Source organism: Heterodontus francisci, chromosome 23, assembly GCF_036365525.1.
Source record: "Heterodontus francisci isolate sHetFra1 chromosome 23, sHetFra1.hap1, whole genome shotgun sequence".
Classification (NCBI taxonomy): domain Eukaryota; kingdom Metazoa; phylum Chordata; class Chondrichthyes; order Heterodontiformes; family Heterodontidae; genus Heterodontus; species Heterodontus francisci.
The window spans coordinates 24,049,448-24,067,444 of NC_090393.1; the positions used below are offsets into that span (position 1 = coordinate 24,049,448).

A 17,997-nucleotide genomic window follows, 5' to 3' on the forward strand; every position below is an offset into this window, starting at 1 on the left:
ATAAGGAAAAATATGGATGCTGGGCCAAAGAAGGAGGTAGTTGAAGGTGTAACCAAAAGCCTTGGTCAAAGGACTGAGTTTTGAAAAGGGTCTTAAAGGAGGAGGAAGAGCTGAAAAGGCAGGGGAATTTAGGCAGGGAATTTCAGTTTATGGACTTAGACGGCTCTACACACATCTGGCAATGAGGGGGCTCATGGAGCGGGGTTGCACACGAGGACAGAATCAGAGGAATGGAAATACTTGTAAATGTGTGTTCCCTTGAACTTATGAATAATTCAGAATGTTTCACTCTCTATTCCAGATTCCACAGAACTGCCTAAACGACTCAGTCTCGACAGCTCTTCATCGCTAGAATCTCTCTCCTCTTCTCAATCTGTTTCCAATCCAACAGGACAGCTAAATCCACCGTTTTCTCCCACTTACGGAGATTCGGTGGCCTCAGATGCCATTTCTGTGTACAGCCTCAGTTCCATTGCCTCCTCCATGAGCTTTGCTTCTAAGACAGACATCACTGGTGAAGGAATGCTCCAAAGGGGGCGACAGGACTATGAGAGGCCCAAGAACATTTACCCACACAAGGGCTCCATGTTGCGAAGTAGATCCTCTCCGCAGACAGGCAGCACCATCAGAGATGAGGAAGAATACGATGGATTCTCCATTATTAGCAGTGAGCCATTAAGTGTCTACTCTGACTCCCTCAGTGTGTCTGCCTCACCAGACAAAGAGAGGACTACAGAAAGGGTAGAACACAGCCATAATTTTGGAGACAGGCACACATTCAAAGGTAATGCTAGTGCTTCCAGTTCTCCGGTTAAAATAACCCTCATTCCAAGTCCAAACTCGCCATTTCAGAAAGTAGAATCCAGAAATAAACTTCCGAGTTCGGACACCGGAGAATCAGATCAGTCCAGTACGGAAACAGATAGCACTGTTAAATCTCAAGAGGAGAAAGTGACTAAACTTAATCCTCAGGAACTGGCACAAAAGATTTTGGAGGAGACTCAAAGCCACTTGCTCGCTGTTGAAAAACTGTATCAAAGTAGTGGACCAGTTAGCAAAACAGGTTCTTCTGATGTTGACCAATGCATAACAGGGCATCATGGCTCTTCAGTTTTCAAATCTTCAGATACAAGTGCATTCAGTAGACCACTGAACGGCACTGGGCAGAAAAAGCAGTCTTCTCCAATAACCACAAAACCAAAACCTCCAACACGGAGCTCATCACTTCAGAAGGTGAACTCAGGAAGTAACACTCCTACCAGTGATATTACTGAGGTAGGTCAATCAGCGGGAGACTGCTGTTCTAAAGGGGGCAATAGTAGACAAACCATAGCACCATCTTCACCTGTTGCGGATTTACATCAATCTCCTGGTTCCTCAAGGGATCAATCGCCAATCAAGATCAAATATCCCAGCTCTCCTTACAGTGCTCACATTTCCAGGTCTCCAAGCTCAGGCCACCAGTCTCCAGCTGGGAGTAACCCTTCTCCTGCTCTCTCATACTCATCAGCAGGCTCAGCACGCTCAAGCCCGGCTGACATCCCAGACCTGAGCAGATTGAAAATGACTGCCATTGATGAGAAGGTCAAGGCCGTCCACAACCTCAAAACTTTTTGGACTAGTGCCACGCAGCCTTCATCCAGACCTGTGCGAGCTCTGCGATCGAACCCTGCTCTCGTGGGTTCCAAAGCTGATGCTCTAAGTTATCTGAATCTTTCACCAGCCAAACGCAGCAAGAAGGAAGGAAAGGAGGATAAACTTGAGCTTAAGGAATTTTCCAAGCTTCCGTACACAGACAAGAAAGCCCAGAACGGACGTGGTGGTTGCCAGGAGACCAGTAAACCGGCCGAAACAATGCAGCCACCAAGTAGCATTCAGAGAGAGGCGCGTCCATTGAGATTCCCATCTGGGAACGGTTATAAATTCCTGTCTCCTAGAAAATTCTTTCCCACCTCAAAGTGCTGATATGACTCAACCAGTCATCAGATTTTTCATTGCCCACGTGACCTTGTGGGACTAGCATGTATAAGCCAATTATGTTGGACATGCATCATTTGTAAACTGAACTCGTGTGTTGCGTGAACAGTACTAAAATTTTTATACTGTTTAAAGGAAAAAAAGCAAAAAAAAACTACTGTGTAAAAATGTCATATTTTTATTGAATCAAAAAATGGCATTTTGCCTCGTTTCTTAGTCATTTAATGGTTGATAACAATTTATAAATGTCAAAAATCACATTGAAATGTCAATCTACAGTCAGAAGTATTTGTTGGAAAAACAAAATAAACTAGGCTTGGCAGTTTTAGGTTGCACCTAATTTTTATTGGAAGTGATTTTTAGAAAATTAACGCTGTGTCCAGCAACTTTTTGGTGCATTTCAGTGATTATGATGTCCTATGTGCTGTCATCTTGCAGCAAGAACGGTGAGCAACTGTATTTCCCATTCAGATCAGAGAGCTTCCTCTGAAACTTCTAAACACAATCACCAACTGCTCTGTGGCTCAGCCAACAGGAGGCATAGCTGAGACTTTAAAAAAATTTGGCATAGGTGAAATCCAAATAGGAGAATATCTCACAATGGACTTCATATTAGTACCTGTAAGAATTCCTCCACCTATTGGTTATAACAGCATTCCATTAGCCTGTCCTCTGCACCTCTACTTTAACTACTCCTCCATAATTCCATCCAACCCTGCAGATTTCTGTACGTTCAATATCAGTGCATTGTATAGACCTTCTTTAATGTACTTCACTGGCTTGAGAGAATGTTCCTTGTGGTTGTTTTGTTGCTCCGAGTGAATTGGTGAGACTTCGGTTGCACAAGTATGACTGTCAGTTAAGGCTGTTGGTCAGGAGCCCGTTGGCTTGGTGATGGAACGCCTGATGCAGATGTGCTGAATTATGAATGAGGGTCATGAGCCATCTAATTTTGGACAAACAGTCCATTTTTAAAACCAGAAACACACTTCTATCTCTTATGGTTTGATGGCATTAGTCTCCAATAAATTATTATAAGCAACAAAACAAACCTTGGAATTCCACCTACAATCTTGTTTTCTTCCCTGACCTATTTTTTTTTCATTTGTGGGATGTGCCCATCTGTAACTGCCCTTGAGTGGCCTGTTAGGCCATTTCAGAAGACATTTTAAGAGTCAACCACATTGCTGTAGGTCTGGAGTCACATGTAGGCCAGACCAGGTAAAAACAGCTGAACCAGATGGATTTTTACACAATCAACAATGGTTTCATGGTCACCATTAGACTAACTTTTTTTTTTAAGTTCCAGATTTATTTATTGAATTTGAATTTCACCATCTGTCATGGTGGGATTCGAACCCATGTCCCCAGAGCATTAGCCTGGGCTCTGGAGTACTAGTCTAGTGACAGTACCACTACACAACCACCTCCCCATTCTATGTCCTTCCACCTGTTTTGGACTTGACATTAAATAGCAAATTTGCAGCTCTAGTTTTGTAACTCCGGGTTGCCTCAGTACTTGACTGCTTGGAGAAATTGCTGTCAGATTGATGGGAAATTTAGCAAATGATTGTGTCTTTGGCTCTGTGTATATATATATGTGTGTGTGTGTGTGAGAGAGAGAGACATTACATTTATCTATATCAGGGAGGGAAGAAAGGGCAGGGCTACCTAAAACTTTCAAGCCTAAAAATATTAGAGTGTCTGTTCACCGTACTCATTATGGTTGTTACGTAATATTTAAGGGAAAGAATAAGTCATAATACAATTTCCAAAGTATGCAACAAAAGTAAAAGCGTAATGGGTGTAGCAACCAGAGCGTTACTGCTGTGCTTTTTCCATGTTGTGGCAGTTTACCCGTTTCATTGTGTGTTCAATAATATTAGCAGAGCCTTTCCATGCAAATGTATCTTGTGTACTGTACACCAGGGGCAGCATTACAGTATCTTTGTCAGCTTGTCCCATCATTCCAGTATCAATCCATTATCAGCTGGTGCTTCTCCTGATAAGGATTTAACATCAGCGAGATCGATTACTGTAGGTTGTTTTGGTGGCTTGCAATGCTATTGATATTTTCTCATTTTTTTCTCTCGTTTTGATATTTGTAAAATTTGCTTGAGCCACAACTCATTTATGTTCTATGGAAGTTTTATATGGACAACCTCAATGAGCATCCGTGGTGTCCTTTTGACCCTGAGCTGAGTTTCAAACATCATACTGTATCAATCGCTAAGACTGTAAAGTTCCAGCTCCAAGATATTGCTTGGCTGTATCTGAACCTCACTCTAATCACCTCTGAAACTCACTTTCATGCTTCTGGACTCAGTTTTTCGAAATTTCTCATCAGCCTCCTGAGCTTTACCCTAAACCAACTCAAAGCCATCTAAAATGGCACCTACATCCTCTTCTGTACTAAATCTCAGTTAGCTATCGCCCTGTCATCACCGGACCGCCCCCATCCTTGAAGACATCCATTAGCTTCTCATTTCTCCCAAATCCAAAATCCTTGTCTCCAAATCCTGATATGGCACAATGCCCCCCAGCAACCTCAAACCCTTGGGCACCACACACTGCTCTTCTGACACTACATATCCCCTTCCTCTCCTCCACCATTGTAGGCTGAGTTTTAAGTCACCCTTATTGAACCATTCTGCTTTGCTGCATCTCTGTCCACCTTTAGAAGACTCCTGAAAATCTACCTCTTTGACCATGCCTTTGGTTACCTCCTGAACTGCCTCCCAACTCCTCTTTGGTGTCCATTTCTTTTCCTTTCCCCCTGCCCTTTTCTGAAGTGCCTTGGAATGTTTCATTACGTTAAAGGTGCTATCTTAAATGTGAATTACTTTTATTACTTGTATTTTTAAATAATGAAAATTAACCATAATGAATAGGATTCCTGATGCAGTTCTAAAAGTGTTTTTATATTATTGTATTATATTGCATTGATTGAACTTTCCAGTATAAATCAGCCAAGCACCCTTTTTCAGTGGCAATGGAAACCACTTGTTCCTGGGCTTCCAGATTTGCCATTGAAACTACCTCCTCTGTGGATCCAAATGGTTTTCAGGAGTCCAGCAGCAGGAAGATCATTTGAGCGTTCCTCTCCCAGGACCCAGACTGCACTGAACCAAAATGTAAATGCATCTTTTGCCTTTTGTATTTGAAAATCATATACAGTATGAAGCATTATATATGCAATCCCACCTCATGTTTTCCCTCTTCCTCTACCCATTCATACCAACACTTGTGCCCATCTCCCAGTTTCTAAGTGCATGTGTTTTTTCCCAGGCTAATTGCTCGGTTGCAATACATTGTGTGGACAGAAAACCAATTTTCAGTGTTTGCATTGTAACTGTATGTTATTGGATTTACAGTGTAGAAGGAAAAACTAGAGCAAGCATATTAATATTTCAAAGCATGTCAAACATAAGAAATAGATCATTTTGTCAGCTGCTTTTAAGTTGCAATGCAGGTTTTCACTTTTGAGTTGGAAGGATGGATGCTGGAAATCGTTGAGGTACTGCATCTTGTTCAGCTCCCATCAACTGCCCTGAAAACGTTGTTGCATTTGCCCACTTGATATGCACAATACTTCCTTTAACATTTGCCAGCTTGACTCAGTGCTAGTCTTTTTGCCTTGACATGAGAAGGTTATGTGTTCAAGGCCACTCCAGCACTTAAGCACATATGTTTGGCTCTTAGGGTTTGCTGTACTGCTGGAGCTGCCATCCAAACTGAACCCTTGTCCAAAAGCAAAATACTGCAGATGCGGGAAATCTGAAATAAAAACAGAAAATGTTGTAAATACTCAGCAGATATGGCAGCATCTGTGGAGAGAAACAGATAATAGCGTTTCAGGTTGATGAACTTTCAGCAGAACCTTTGTCTTGTTCAGGGGGATGTAAAAGATCCGAGGCAAATCCTTCTGGTATTTTGACCAACATTAAAGCCTCAGTTGTTTGTAGGACCTTGCTGTGCACAATTTGGCTGCCTCATTTACCTACATAGCAACAGTGACTTCAAAAGTAATTCATCAGCTTTGTTGGCTGATGCTGTTCCCATCTTTAATCACTCCTCCTCTGCCTTTTGCTTTTTTTGTGTGTTTAAATAAATAGAGAACTATACTTAAACAAAACACAGCATGACTAACTGTATTGGTACAGGCATGAATTGCTTGATGTTTACTGTTTTGCCAATGCATAATCCAATTACATTTTTGGAGCCTGATACAGCAATGTGGAGCCACATATATTTCGGTAGACCAAGACTGAAGCCAGACCCAGAACCCCTCTACTTAGACAGCTTGGAACTGTGGTGAAATCTAGAGCTTAATGCACTCAGGGAACCTGACACTACAGTAAGATGTGTGCACTCCATGCACTTGCAGAGCCTGGCACTGTAGTCAGGCCTGGAGCCTGTGTACTTGGCACTCCAACATGACATGGAGTTCCACATGCTGAGGAAGCCTGGAACTCCAGTTGCATCAGAACCTGTGCATGTGGGGACCCTGACACTGCAGTGAAATCATAATGCACGTTTTAAGGATAAGGTGTTTGTCTCACTGATGAGTGTTAATATTGTATCTGATAAAAGACATGGTGGCTTAATCCAAGGTTCTGTTACCCTTTTTAAAGTATTCTGTGACGTTCTCATGAAATTTTTAGTAATATGAAAGGTAGAGTGATGTATTAACATTTCCTGTCTGATAGACCATAATGGTCTTTTCTGAGCCTTGTGCGTTCCTACGTAAACCATTCACCATCACAGTGCCCTATTGCCCTATTTAAGTATATTGATTAACAAATCCTAAATTTCAGTGTTTAGCATCATTCCCGTGCATGAAAGCCAATCTCTAAGAAAGAATTTTTATGGGATGTTCACTGAATACACAGTTTTTAAAATCAATATATATTAAACCTAAATTGTAGATATATTTCATGCCATCTATGTAAACAACATTTTGTTAAACTGACATTATTTTAAAACAATGAAAATTTAGTAAAACAATTTCTTTAACTTATAGGGAAAATGTACCCCTATATAATCTTATGTAAAACGCAGAGCTAAGATAGCTCTCAGACACAGCAGCTTAGTGAAGTAGAATGAATTCTACAAATAACAGCTTGGGTTAATGTAGGAGGTTAAAGTTGGATTCATCCTGGTGATTGTTCTCTTCCTGTCAATGTTTTTGGTTCTGCTCCAGAAAATCAAGGGTCAGGTTTTGAAACCTCTCATGGATAATTTGTTTAGGTGGTGATGCATGATTCCAGCCCACTGAGCACTTTCTGCCCAGAGCTTATTTTGAAAGTAGTTAATTTTTTTCATCTCTGATCAGAGATCATTTTTTCTGTTGTAATCCTGTGCTTGAATCACTGATATAGAGTTATGATGGTGATTGAAGACAGCATTACTCAGTGCTTTTTTTTTGCTTTGATCTTTTTAAAGAGAGTTGCTGTGAGCAGAGACTATATAGGACTATATGTGCATGGAATGAATGTTTCCTCATACATGGTCTAAACCTACTGTTGCACTTTACAATTGGAGGGAAAGCAATCATTATAAACATATCTATTGAGGGTTATAGGTTGAGCCCACAGTTTTAGTTCATTGCACCCATGCTCCACACACTGTGCCATCCAGAAGCATTGTAAGTATGCTCAAGAGGGCCAGTACTCAACATTGCCCAGCATGCATCACGATTGGATAAAATTGCTACTTAAATTTGTACCTAACAGTGACAATATTCCCAGAAGTATGTATTCAAAATGATCTCAAAAATGTTTTGGAATTTATGTAATTAAAGACCAGATAAATCATAATCGCAAATGTATTAGTGACTGTTCCTTTCAAACACATCCTGAAAATCTTAGGGCTGGATTTAATGCAGGCAGCAGAGGTCCTGCAACTGGGGCTGAAAGCTGGAAGCAACCCCACTTCAGTGGGCAGCGGGCCTTGAGGTCACGTTTTGCCAGCAGCAGCCAATTAGGTGGCCAGTCAAACAGGCCCCGGCGATGGGGGAGGCTCATAGAGGGCAGGCGTGTAGTTGCTGCGGGCCAAAGAGCTCCCTGGGTCCTGTTGGGAGGTGGTCTTCCCACGTAGTAGTGCCCCCCCCCACCCCAGCAGCTGGTAAAATGCCAGCAGAGGCGGGACGAGGCCGTTAATTGGCCACAAGTGCCTCAATTGGGCTCCGGCCAGGCCGTCTGCAAACTTTCCTGCCACTGGCAATGGCATGGCAACAGGAAGATGACAGGCACGATAGGCAATGCCTTCCTGCCTCCCAGTCTGTCCTTAAACAGCTGGTAAGATTCAGCCTTTAGTGTGCATTTAAACTTGCTTTTTATAATAATGAAAAGCAATTTCAGGTGTTCAACAATTCAAAAAGTGACAGAATAACTCTCGATCACACATAAGGTTGGATATCATCTCATAACTGGTTTGAGTTTGGAATAGCTACAGTTTACCTCCAATTCAGTGTAAAGCTACATAACATAAATTTTGTATAATGTAGGAATGAAGTGGATGTTCCCACCAATTCCTTCAAGCCTTGAAAATCAATTTCCCAGGGAGTGGAGTGGTGCATTAAACCATTTACAGAGAGCTCCATTGTGACTGCACCTTTGTCTCAGTCAGACTGAGGACAGTCTGCAACATAACTCCATTGATTGGTTTCAAATCAGTAACTGCAGTGTGATTGCTGTCTTGCTCGGTGTCAATCCAGACATCGATTTGATGAGTTTTACAGGATCCTGGAAATGCTGTAAATATTTGATATGGAAGAGAGTGGAGGTGGCGGCCTAAACAAGAAAGATTATTGAAATAAGAGAAAGTACAATTCCAAGAATTAATAGAATAAATTTGAAAAATGATTCTCTGCTAAGAAGTGATGCAGGATGAAATCTATCAAACTGGCAGTCCAAATAGTGGTGACTTGAGGCCTGTTTTTGATACATTAATGGTCAGAGATCATAGCATGCATCTTTATTGAGAAAATGTGCATAGATATATAGCATTTGCAATATTAATTACAGTAACAACTTAACAATTAGCAGAGAACTTTTTTTTCATTCCAGATTAAAGGAACTGAATAGAATTGGTGATTTTCACACATGTGGGAAGGGGAGATTCAAGCTTCTGTCATGTGCCCACTATGGGCTGAATATAGAATAGAACCTCATCTCTGCTGGAAGTTGCACGCTGACCATCTTACTGGGAATGTCCCATGGCCAAACACCCCTACCCACACCCTGACCCAATCAGCAACAGTAACTGGTTCATGAGGCAAATGTTTTTTCCAAATCCAGTTTATTAACCAGGATTTCTAGCACCAGTCCAATGATAATCCACCACTGCCAAAAATAACCATTTCTCACATTTGGCAAAATAAAATGCCAGCAACTGAAATAACAACTGAAGGTGCTGGAAATACACAGCAAGTTCTTCAGCATCTCGGAGAGAAAAGATGAGTTGATGATTCAGGTGTAGACCTTTGGTCAGAATGGCTGTACAGTGGCCCAGCGTTGCAGTTTGCATTTCAGGGTTCAAGCTTCTGAGCTGGTGGGGTCAGTGGATAATTCTTGACCTAACAGCAGTGCCTCTTCAACCATTGCTGCCACACATTTGCTCAATCATTGCAATTTTTAAAGTCTTCCCTTTAACTGCAGAAAGCAATTTGCAATAATCCCAAGGGGAGGGAACCATCTCCCAATCCAGTTTGAAAGTTGGCTTCTTGATACAACCCGTAATAGAAACTCAACCAAATGAAACATATAACACAAAACAATGTACACATTTGCCACTTAGGCAATTAGATTTTTTTTTTGAGTTTCATAATTATTTCTAAGCAGAAAAAACAGGCCATTTCCTGCTAAGCAATGCTGAATAGAACTGCAATGCTAGCCATGGAGCTCTAGACTGTAGATAATTTAAAAAATGCTGTAAACTTGTAAATATATGATTTTATTTGAACAATTTGGTTGTCTAAAACCCATTCTCTTCCTTTTTATGGTTTATTTATATGTACATATCTCAGTATCTTTTTTTTTTACAGCAGATGCAGTTTAATGGGTACCTTTTGATTTGCTACACACCTGACAAACTGCCTAGGAAGAATTTTAAAAAGAACAGGAAAAAGTGATCAAGACACTTTATGCAAGGTGGACTTAACCGTGCTGACACAGCGCCCATTCTTGTAATGCAATATACAGCATAATTTATAATATGCAATTAATGTTACAGAAATAGAATTTGGAATACAAAGTTATTACTAATAAACACATTGAAACTGGCTACTCTAGACTGTATTTCATGATTGTTATTTGGAATATAGCAGTGCCACAAAAATAGCCAGAGAGAACTGTGTCTGCCTATTAGTGCAGTTGATATCAGCCCCATTTTCAGAACGGTGCAAGCAGACAGTGAAAAGTTATACTGTTGTTCCTACACTGTGTCCATGTCAGTCTGGAGCTTCTGGCAGTGTCCAGAAGTGCCCCCTCAAGGCTTTAATCTTGGAGATTAAAGTGGAATATGAGCCTGGGAGTTCCAAATATGCATGAAAGTGTGATCCTGCAGACGCACGATTACACTGACAGATGTAGAGCAGGTTTTGGAGACTGTTGTCAAGCCTGGCTTTAAATTTGTGTATTTCAGTAACAGTTTTTGCATTTCCATGCAAAACAACGTGGCCCACAATTTCTTCCAATTTCATGACCTACAGCAGTCTAGGCTAGTGGTAGGAAATAACCATGTCAAGGTAATCTCACTCCCTATACCATTTTCAAGTTTGGGAGAGGTTTGGTACACATGGCACCAAAACTCAAGAGTGGATATGCTTCATAATTGAAGCAAATGAATTATTATTGCTATGATCTGCTCAGTAACCAGAATTTTAATTTCCTGGAACTTTTTAATATTGTTGTATTCAGGCAATACTCAAGCTTGGCTTGCTTGACTTTAAAAACAAATTCTAATTATCTTCCTTCATCCTAACAAGGTGAATGCCTGTCCCTGGCATCTTGGGTTTTAAAAGCCTGACAGCCACTTTGTTATCTTCCTGTATTCACAGCCACAGGAAAGGACCAATGCCAGACAACCCTGCCTAAAGCCCAGGACTAAAGATTTCTCAACTTCATGGGCGTATGATGTTTATCGATTAATGAGACAGATTGACAAATTGCTTATTGGTCTTGGAGAAAACAGATTCAATGCCAGAGTCATTAGAATTTTAACCACATTTTGATACAGTGCTTTATTCCCCACAAATGTGTGAATACACTACTTTAAAAGCTCAACATTTAATTGTAGTTTAGTTCCAAATCTTTTATGTGTGAAAAATGTTCAAAAAATTCCAAAGCATGATAGACTGATTTGGGGCAATTGGAAAGGTTCAATGTTTCCGTGGATGAGAATGCAACATCACTATTACTAATGCTTAGTTTACAGTTCATGCCGAGAATTGTATACACAACAATTTACACACTCTGCTTGTCCCCTATCTAGACAATTATCCACATGTATAATAACCAAGGATTTCTCCTAAAGAAATGTTCAACAAACTGACACAATCTCTTTAGATAGACTATCGGTCTTGTTAACCATGTATGCCTCTTCAATATCTCCACTGTTGCTGCCAAACATGGCAAAAGATAAACAATTAATACTCCTCCTGCATGTTTATATATATTAGAGATTTTGTACCTCTGTTATCTTTTAAAAGGTTCTAGTGGTTGTTCTATCTGAGCAATTATAGAACACAGCAAACAGTAGAAACCTACCATGCAGAAATCCTTTCCCCTGATTTCCAAGGACAGCTCTGCCTTTGTGTTTATGACTCAGCAAAACAACATCATTGGAAAGGTGGAAAACAACAAAATTGTTAAATTACAGAAAGAATGGGGAAAATAATGGATTTCCATTTATAACAGTCAATAATCCACACTACTGCATATGGTTTTCATCTATGCTCTCTTCTCCACTCCTCCCCGGGACATATGTCATTTACTTAAGCCAAAGAATTTAGGTAGAAGTTGGCAAGATGCAAAGCTAAGGGACTGTCAAGTGTGAGTAGGTGTATTGGAGTTTAACCAGCTTGTACTGCACAATTTATCAGTACAAGTACTGCGAAGCATGTGTTGCTTGTACAGCCAGGGTAATCCTACCCCATTCAGTTATCAGCTTTCAGAGTTACCTGAAGCTTGAACTGAAGGATCCCAGTGGCTGATATATCTGTCCACCTCCCAGGAGGCACCAATCATGAGCATGAGATTGGAAACTTCTTACATAAGTACCCAGTCACTCTTCCCAATGCTCCTGATCTTCTAAGGAGACCTAGTTAGGGACAAATGACAGCCTTCCTGTTTATGCTTCATTTGCCTGGGGTGAGGTGTGATCTGACACGAACCAACAACTACTGATACTAGAATATTTGGAATTAAATTGTTATAATGATGTTGGTTATACACTCTCCTGAGTTCCGACCAGCTTCTCCTAACTTCTTTAATTTCAATATAGCTAATCGTGAGGTGGCCTTATGTGGCTCACCGTCAAATTTCATTTGATTATGCTCCTTTGAAGTGCTTTAGGACATTTTACTATGTTAGTGCCGCTAAATAAATGTATGTTGTTGTTGAAGTGATGCATTTTGGCAGGAGGAATAAGGAGATCACCTACTTGGAAAATAAGAGTCTAAATGGGGTAGAGACACAAGGGGAACAGGGGTACAGATACACTAATCATTAACGATAGCAACACAGGCTAACAAAGGCCTAAAAATACAAACACAGCTCTGGGATTCATTCCTAGAGGAACAGAATTGAAAACTGGAGAATATATGTCAAATTTGTATAGAACCTTAGACATACTTGTGCTCTGTTCTGGCTTTCACATTACAAAAAGGGTTCAGAAGCATTGGGGGCAAGTGCAATATAGATGTAGAAGGCTGAACCAGATCTGAAAGTGTACAACTATTAGGAAAGACTGAACAGGCTAGGGCTCTGTTCTCTAGAAAAAAGATTGAGAGGTGACCTGATTTTGATGATTATTGATAGGGAATATTAGAGATGTTTTCACTTGTGGGGCCATAGATACAAGATAGAGAAAGGAATGGAATGATACGTCAATAGGTTGAGTCTAAGTAAGTAGAGTGGGAGGAGGTTTGTATGGGGGCATAATCACTTACATAGACTATTTGGGACGCATGGCCTTTTTCTGTACTGCAAATTCGACGCAATTCATTCTCCTACTAACCTGTCACTCAAATACAAGGATGTTGCTTCATGTTAATCAATCAAACGACAGGTGGGAATGGGATGGGGTGGAGGGAGTCATGATTTGCTGCAGATAAGATCCATGTGGTGGTGATTTCAGCCCGTTGTGTGCAGGTATTCTGTGTATGTTGGAGCTTTTGCTGCAACGGTGCTTATGAAGAAATAGTGAGTGGAGCCGAACTGGCGGCTTCAACCAGCGGAGTGTGCTTGCGCTGTTCTTTCCCTCTTTGGCACAGTTGTCAGTGTATTAGTTTCACTCCTGCTTGAGAGACCCAGTGGAGGGGGTGGGTTGGGTGGTAGTGTTACCTTGTACTGGAGAAGCCCGTTTCCTGTAGGTGGCAGACCAATTAAAAGGAATTTAATATCCAGCACCCTCCTGCTTTCCTTTACGCGAAACGAGCTCCGAATTAAAGCACAACCGACAATTCCTGCAACCAGACTGCAAATGCATTCGATGTCAGTGATGTGACTTTTTCTGTGGATTATCATGTATAACCTGCTCAATGAAGCTGGTCGTAGTTAACAGCTTAATTTCCTCAGCGCTGATAATGTGTGGAATTGAAACTTGCCCCCTCTCTAGTGCTTTTGCTGTTTAGGTGTAAATAGGTCGCTCACTGTGTTGATGTTGACGTCACTCAGTCCTGGCACCCGGTGCTGTAGCTGTTGTTGAAGTCGCTCTCTTGATATTGTGCAGTTGGTTCTAAAAGTCATCCTTATTATCGTGCCACCCTTGCATTTGTAAAATAAGAAATGTGTTGGTATTTATTGGTGACTTGTGATGAGCTATTTATCTGTACCTAGCAGAAGTGGCTCTCCCGTGGCTGCTGCTGGTGGATTATCCTCTAGTTTCAATGGTCCGACTCCAGAACTTGAGCTCAAAAATCAAGGCTGACACTCCAGTGCAGTACTGAGGGAGTGCTGCACTGTTGGAGCTGCTGTCCTTCAAGTCAGACTTCAAACCCCATCTGCTTTTTCAGGTGGACGTAAAAGAGCCCATGGCACTATTTCAGAGAAGAATAGGGGAATTATCCCAGCTCATCATATCCCTATTTAAATACAATTTCTGTTACAACCCAGTGAGAAAGAGGTCTAGGGTTCCCTTTCAGCCTTCACCTGGCCTTACCGTAACAGGGTTTAATTTTAAACACACCGTGTTTTTAGCACCCCCTTGGTGAATCCTTGTTCACTGCTTTCCAATTATAATGCAAAGTAACCAGCACAAACAGGCTTTCTTAGGTTTAAAGAAGAAAAGTTGAAATTTATTGAACTTGAACTTAATGGGAGGCACAGTGGCGCAGTGGTTAGCACCACAGCCTCACAGCTCCAGGGACCCGGGTTCGATTCTGGGTACTGCCTGTGTGGAGTTTGCAAGTTCTCCCTGTGTCTGCGTGGGTTTTTGCCGGATGCTCCGGTTTCCTCCCACATCCAAAGACTTGCAGGTGATAGGTAAATTGGCCGTTGTAAATTGCCCCTAGTGTAGGGAGGTGATAGGGAATATGGGATTACTGTAGGGTTAGTATAAATGGGTGGTTGTTGGTCGGCACAGACTCGGTGGGTCGAAGGGCCTGTTTCAGTGCTGTATCTCTAAATAAAAAAAAATTAAACTCTAATTCAGTTGACGCCTACAGATACACGACGCGCCCACACTAGCATGCATACATGATACACACATGCAAATAGAGACAGAAAAGAGCAGAAGAAAAATAAAGTGGAAAAATTTGAGGCAATATCTGAAGAGATTTTGTTATGGTTCATGTTCACTGTAGAGTCCTTGATTGTAGGTAGCTCTTGCTTTTTGTTGGAGCCCAGTATTCTTCTTAAATCCTCTTTTCTGTAGGAGACTTTTCTCTCTTGAGGTTCATGTGTCTTCAGTGGATTCAGAGGCTTGTGAGAATGAGATGGGAGCAGACAGGAGAGATCTTCTCAGTCCAGGAGCAAACAGTCTTTCTGAGTTCAAACTCTCTGTGGCCAGTTCAAAAGAAAACCCTGGAACATCCAGTTAGTCATGTGACCAGTCAGTCTAACCAGTGGACTGTATCCTCCTTAGCAGGCCCTGGAATGCGCTTCCTCACCTTTGATGTCTGTTAGTATGTAAATGTTTTTTTCCAGCCACGGCTAATCTGTTTAACAAGTCATTTCCTCACTCCAACAACAGTTAAAAATCAATGTTTATGACAAAATTGATGTGTCTCATTGTTGGCAGGTGGGGGCCTAGCATGACAAATTAATTAATAAAATCTGGAATTAAAAGCTAGTCTCAGTTTCATGGCACCATTACTATCACTGATTGTCATAAAATCCTATCTGGTTCGCTAATATCCTTTAGGGGAGGAAATCCGCTTTCCTTACCTGGTCTGGCCTTCATGTGACTCCAGACGCACAGCAATTTGGTTGACGCTGAAATGGCCTAACAGGCCACTCAGGTGTCAAGGGCAATTAGAGAACGGATGGGCAATAAATGCTGGCCTAGCTAGCGATGCCTGGATCCCATGAACGAATAAGGAAAAAAGTGCCTTGGGATATCCTGTGGTCATGAAAAGCACTATATAAATATAAGTCTTTTGTTTTGTGGACCATCTCCACAGGGTTTAATTGTGCTGGTTTCATCATGGATGTGATGAATACAATGCAGGTGTAGCAGCTGCATTTTCTGCGAGGTTTACAAATACAGTACAAAGTTGCCTTTAAGTTACAAGGGAACATGTGGAAATGCACTTACAGAAGTTGTTAGAATGAGAGTGCCTGATCAGCGCATCAGGATGTCCCAAATTGCGTTATAGCCAATATCATAAGAAATAGGAGCAGGAGTAGGCCATTCAGCCCCTCGAGCCTGCTCCATCATTCAATAAGATCTTTTTTTATTCTTTCATGGGATGTGGGCGTCACTGGCAAGGCCAGCATTTGTTGTCCATTCCTAATTGCCCTTGACAATTGGGTGGCTTGCTAGGAGAGGGTAGTTAAGAGTCAACCACATTGCTAAATTTCCAACACTAATATAATGCCCTATACAATGTGCACACAAATTATGATAATGAGTACACAGAATGACTTGTATGATGAGCTGGGATGAGTTCCATGTTGACTAATAAATGTCTTCTGGATAGAAAATGCAGAGCAGCTGTTCTAGATTTTATGTGGGTATGTCTTCCTGGATTAAGATGGTACCTGAGTATTGCTTACGCAAAAATATATGATGCCATATCTTGGGTGCTACTGGCAGTGTTGGACAAGAGCTATACTATTACAACGGTTCCCTCTCGTCTGGAAGATGTCCTTTTGTGAATAATAGAAATGCTCTGCAAGACATCATGTGCCCCAAAATATATGAGCACACTGTCAACATTCTAAATATATAATCTGTGAGGTCTATATATTGACTGTCTGCTTTTAGAGTCGAATGCATTCTGTAGAGGAGTTACATGTGTTTGTTGAGAGAACACTGGGTATCCAGGATGCATTTCAGTGTGGGGTGGATCCTGTCAAAGGCTGCTTGATCCTGGTCCAGTGTGTCACAAAATTCAACCCTTTGGATTATCAATTAATATGGGATGGCTCTAATCTGATGGACCTTACATTTTATCCGACTGCTAAACTGACAACTTTGTTACAACTGGAACTCTTATATACTGCAAACCAATGGAATCATTTATTTTGGATTTGTATAATATGAAGCTTGGTGAGTGCTATATTTCTCAAATGGAGAAAAGATCTGTAGTTTCTATTAGAAGGCTTCATTTTGAATTTATCTGGAGTAGATTAATGGGTTTGTGGATTTGTGAATTGTATTGGTTAATTTTGCAAATTGCTTGTGTTTTCTCACTGCCACAGTCTTGGGAAGTGAATTCATGTGTACCCAAATGGAGAGAAGTAGTTCTTCAGGTATAGGGACCTTGTAAAATGTGTCTCATCCTTTCGTCCCACTGTCACCGCCCCCCCCCCCCCCCCTCCCCACTGCCCACCCCACTTCACCCCAGCCTTCTGTTCTAGATATTATTAATCTAAATTAAATTTGTCAGTAAAATGAGATCTTTGCTGCCAGTTGCCTATTCCAGGGATTTCTCATGTTGCTGCCAGGTTGTAGAATTTGGTTCCTCCTTCACTGTCATCTACCTCCTCCTTTTCACAGCATCTATACTCTTTATGTGGCAGCTGTATACATGACGAGCGATTTCAATTTTCCACATGCATCGCTAACTGTGGACAATAATTCATTTTTGTTTCAGTTTTCAGCATTGTTATGAAATGTGTTGCTGAACTAGATGTGTTATAGCTTAGGTGCTTCATTTTCTATTTATTTAGCAGAATGTTTCCTGGGTGACAGAGGACCTGAGCATTATGCAGCAGAGATGGTTTGTGAGCGGTGTGTCTGAAATAGACTTATTGCTTCCCTCATATGGAATAAACAATGATATTAGGAATTTGCTTTCTTTGTGTTCAGTTTTGGTAGGGATTGCTTTTGTGGCATGTGGTAATATTGGGCTGGATTTATTGGCCTCCAAGATGAATTGTGTTACCCAGGTGAAATGGGACATTTGTCAATTTTTGGCACAAGGAGAACGTTAAGCATGCACAAATTAGCTATCACGCGGGTTAAGGTAAATCCTTGTTCTAATTTGCAAATCTCTCCACCACCTCACCTCATCCTATTCCTGCAACCGCCATCAGTTTGTATCCAACAGTGTGAAGCCTCTTAGTCCCTGTGATCTTCTTGCCTACCGCATTCTTCCCATTGTTCTTAAATTGATGGCACAGCTTTCAG

The 17,997-nt window shown here is 41.2% G+C and overlaps 1 protein-coding gene across 4 annotated transcripts in view; it reads left to right on the forward strand.

Annotated features, from left to right (window-relative positions):
* Positions 1-10,256, forward strand: part of ttc28 (tetratricopeptide repeat domain 28) — an 825,016-nt gene extending 814,760 nt beyond the window's left edge. For 3 of the 4 annotated variants that reach the window (XR_010977250.1, XR_010977251.1, XR_010977252.1), the window contains 2 exons: positions 302-5,111; positions 10,025-10,256. Coding sequence is in view for 1 of the 4 variants with exons in the window: in XM_068054870.1 (XP_067910971.1) it covers positions 302-1,965 (1,664 nt within the window). In the remaining 3 variants the exon portion in view is untranslated. Of the gene's footprint in view, positions 1-301; positions 9,883-10,024 lie in introns of those variants that run through there. The other variant, XM_068054870.1, reaches the window with a different exon arrangement.
* Positions 10,257-17,997: the final 7,741 nt, after the last annotated feature.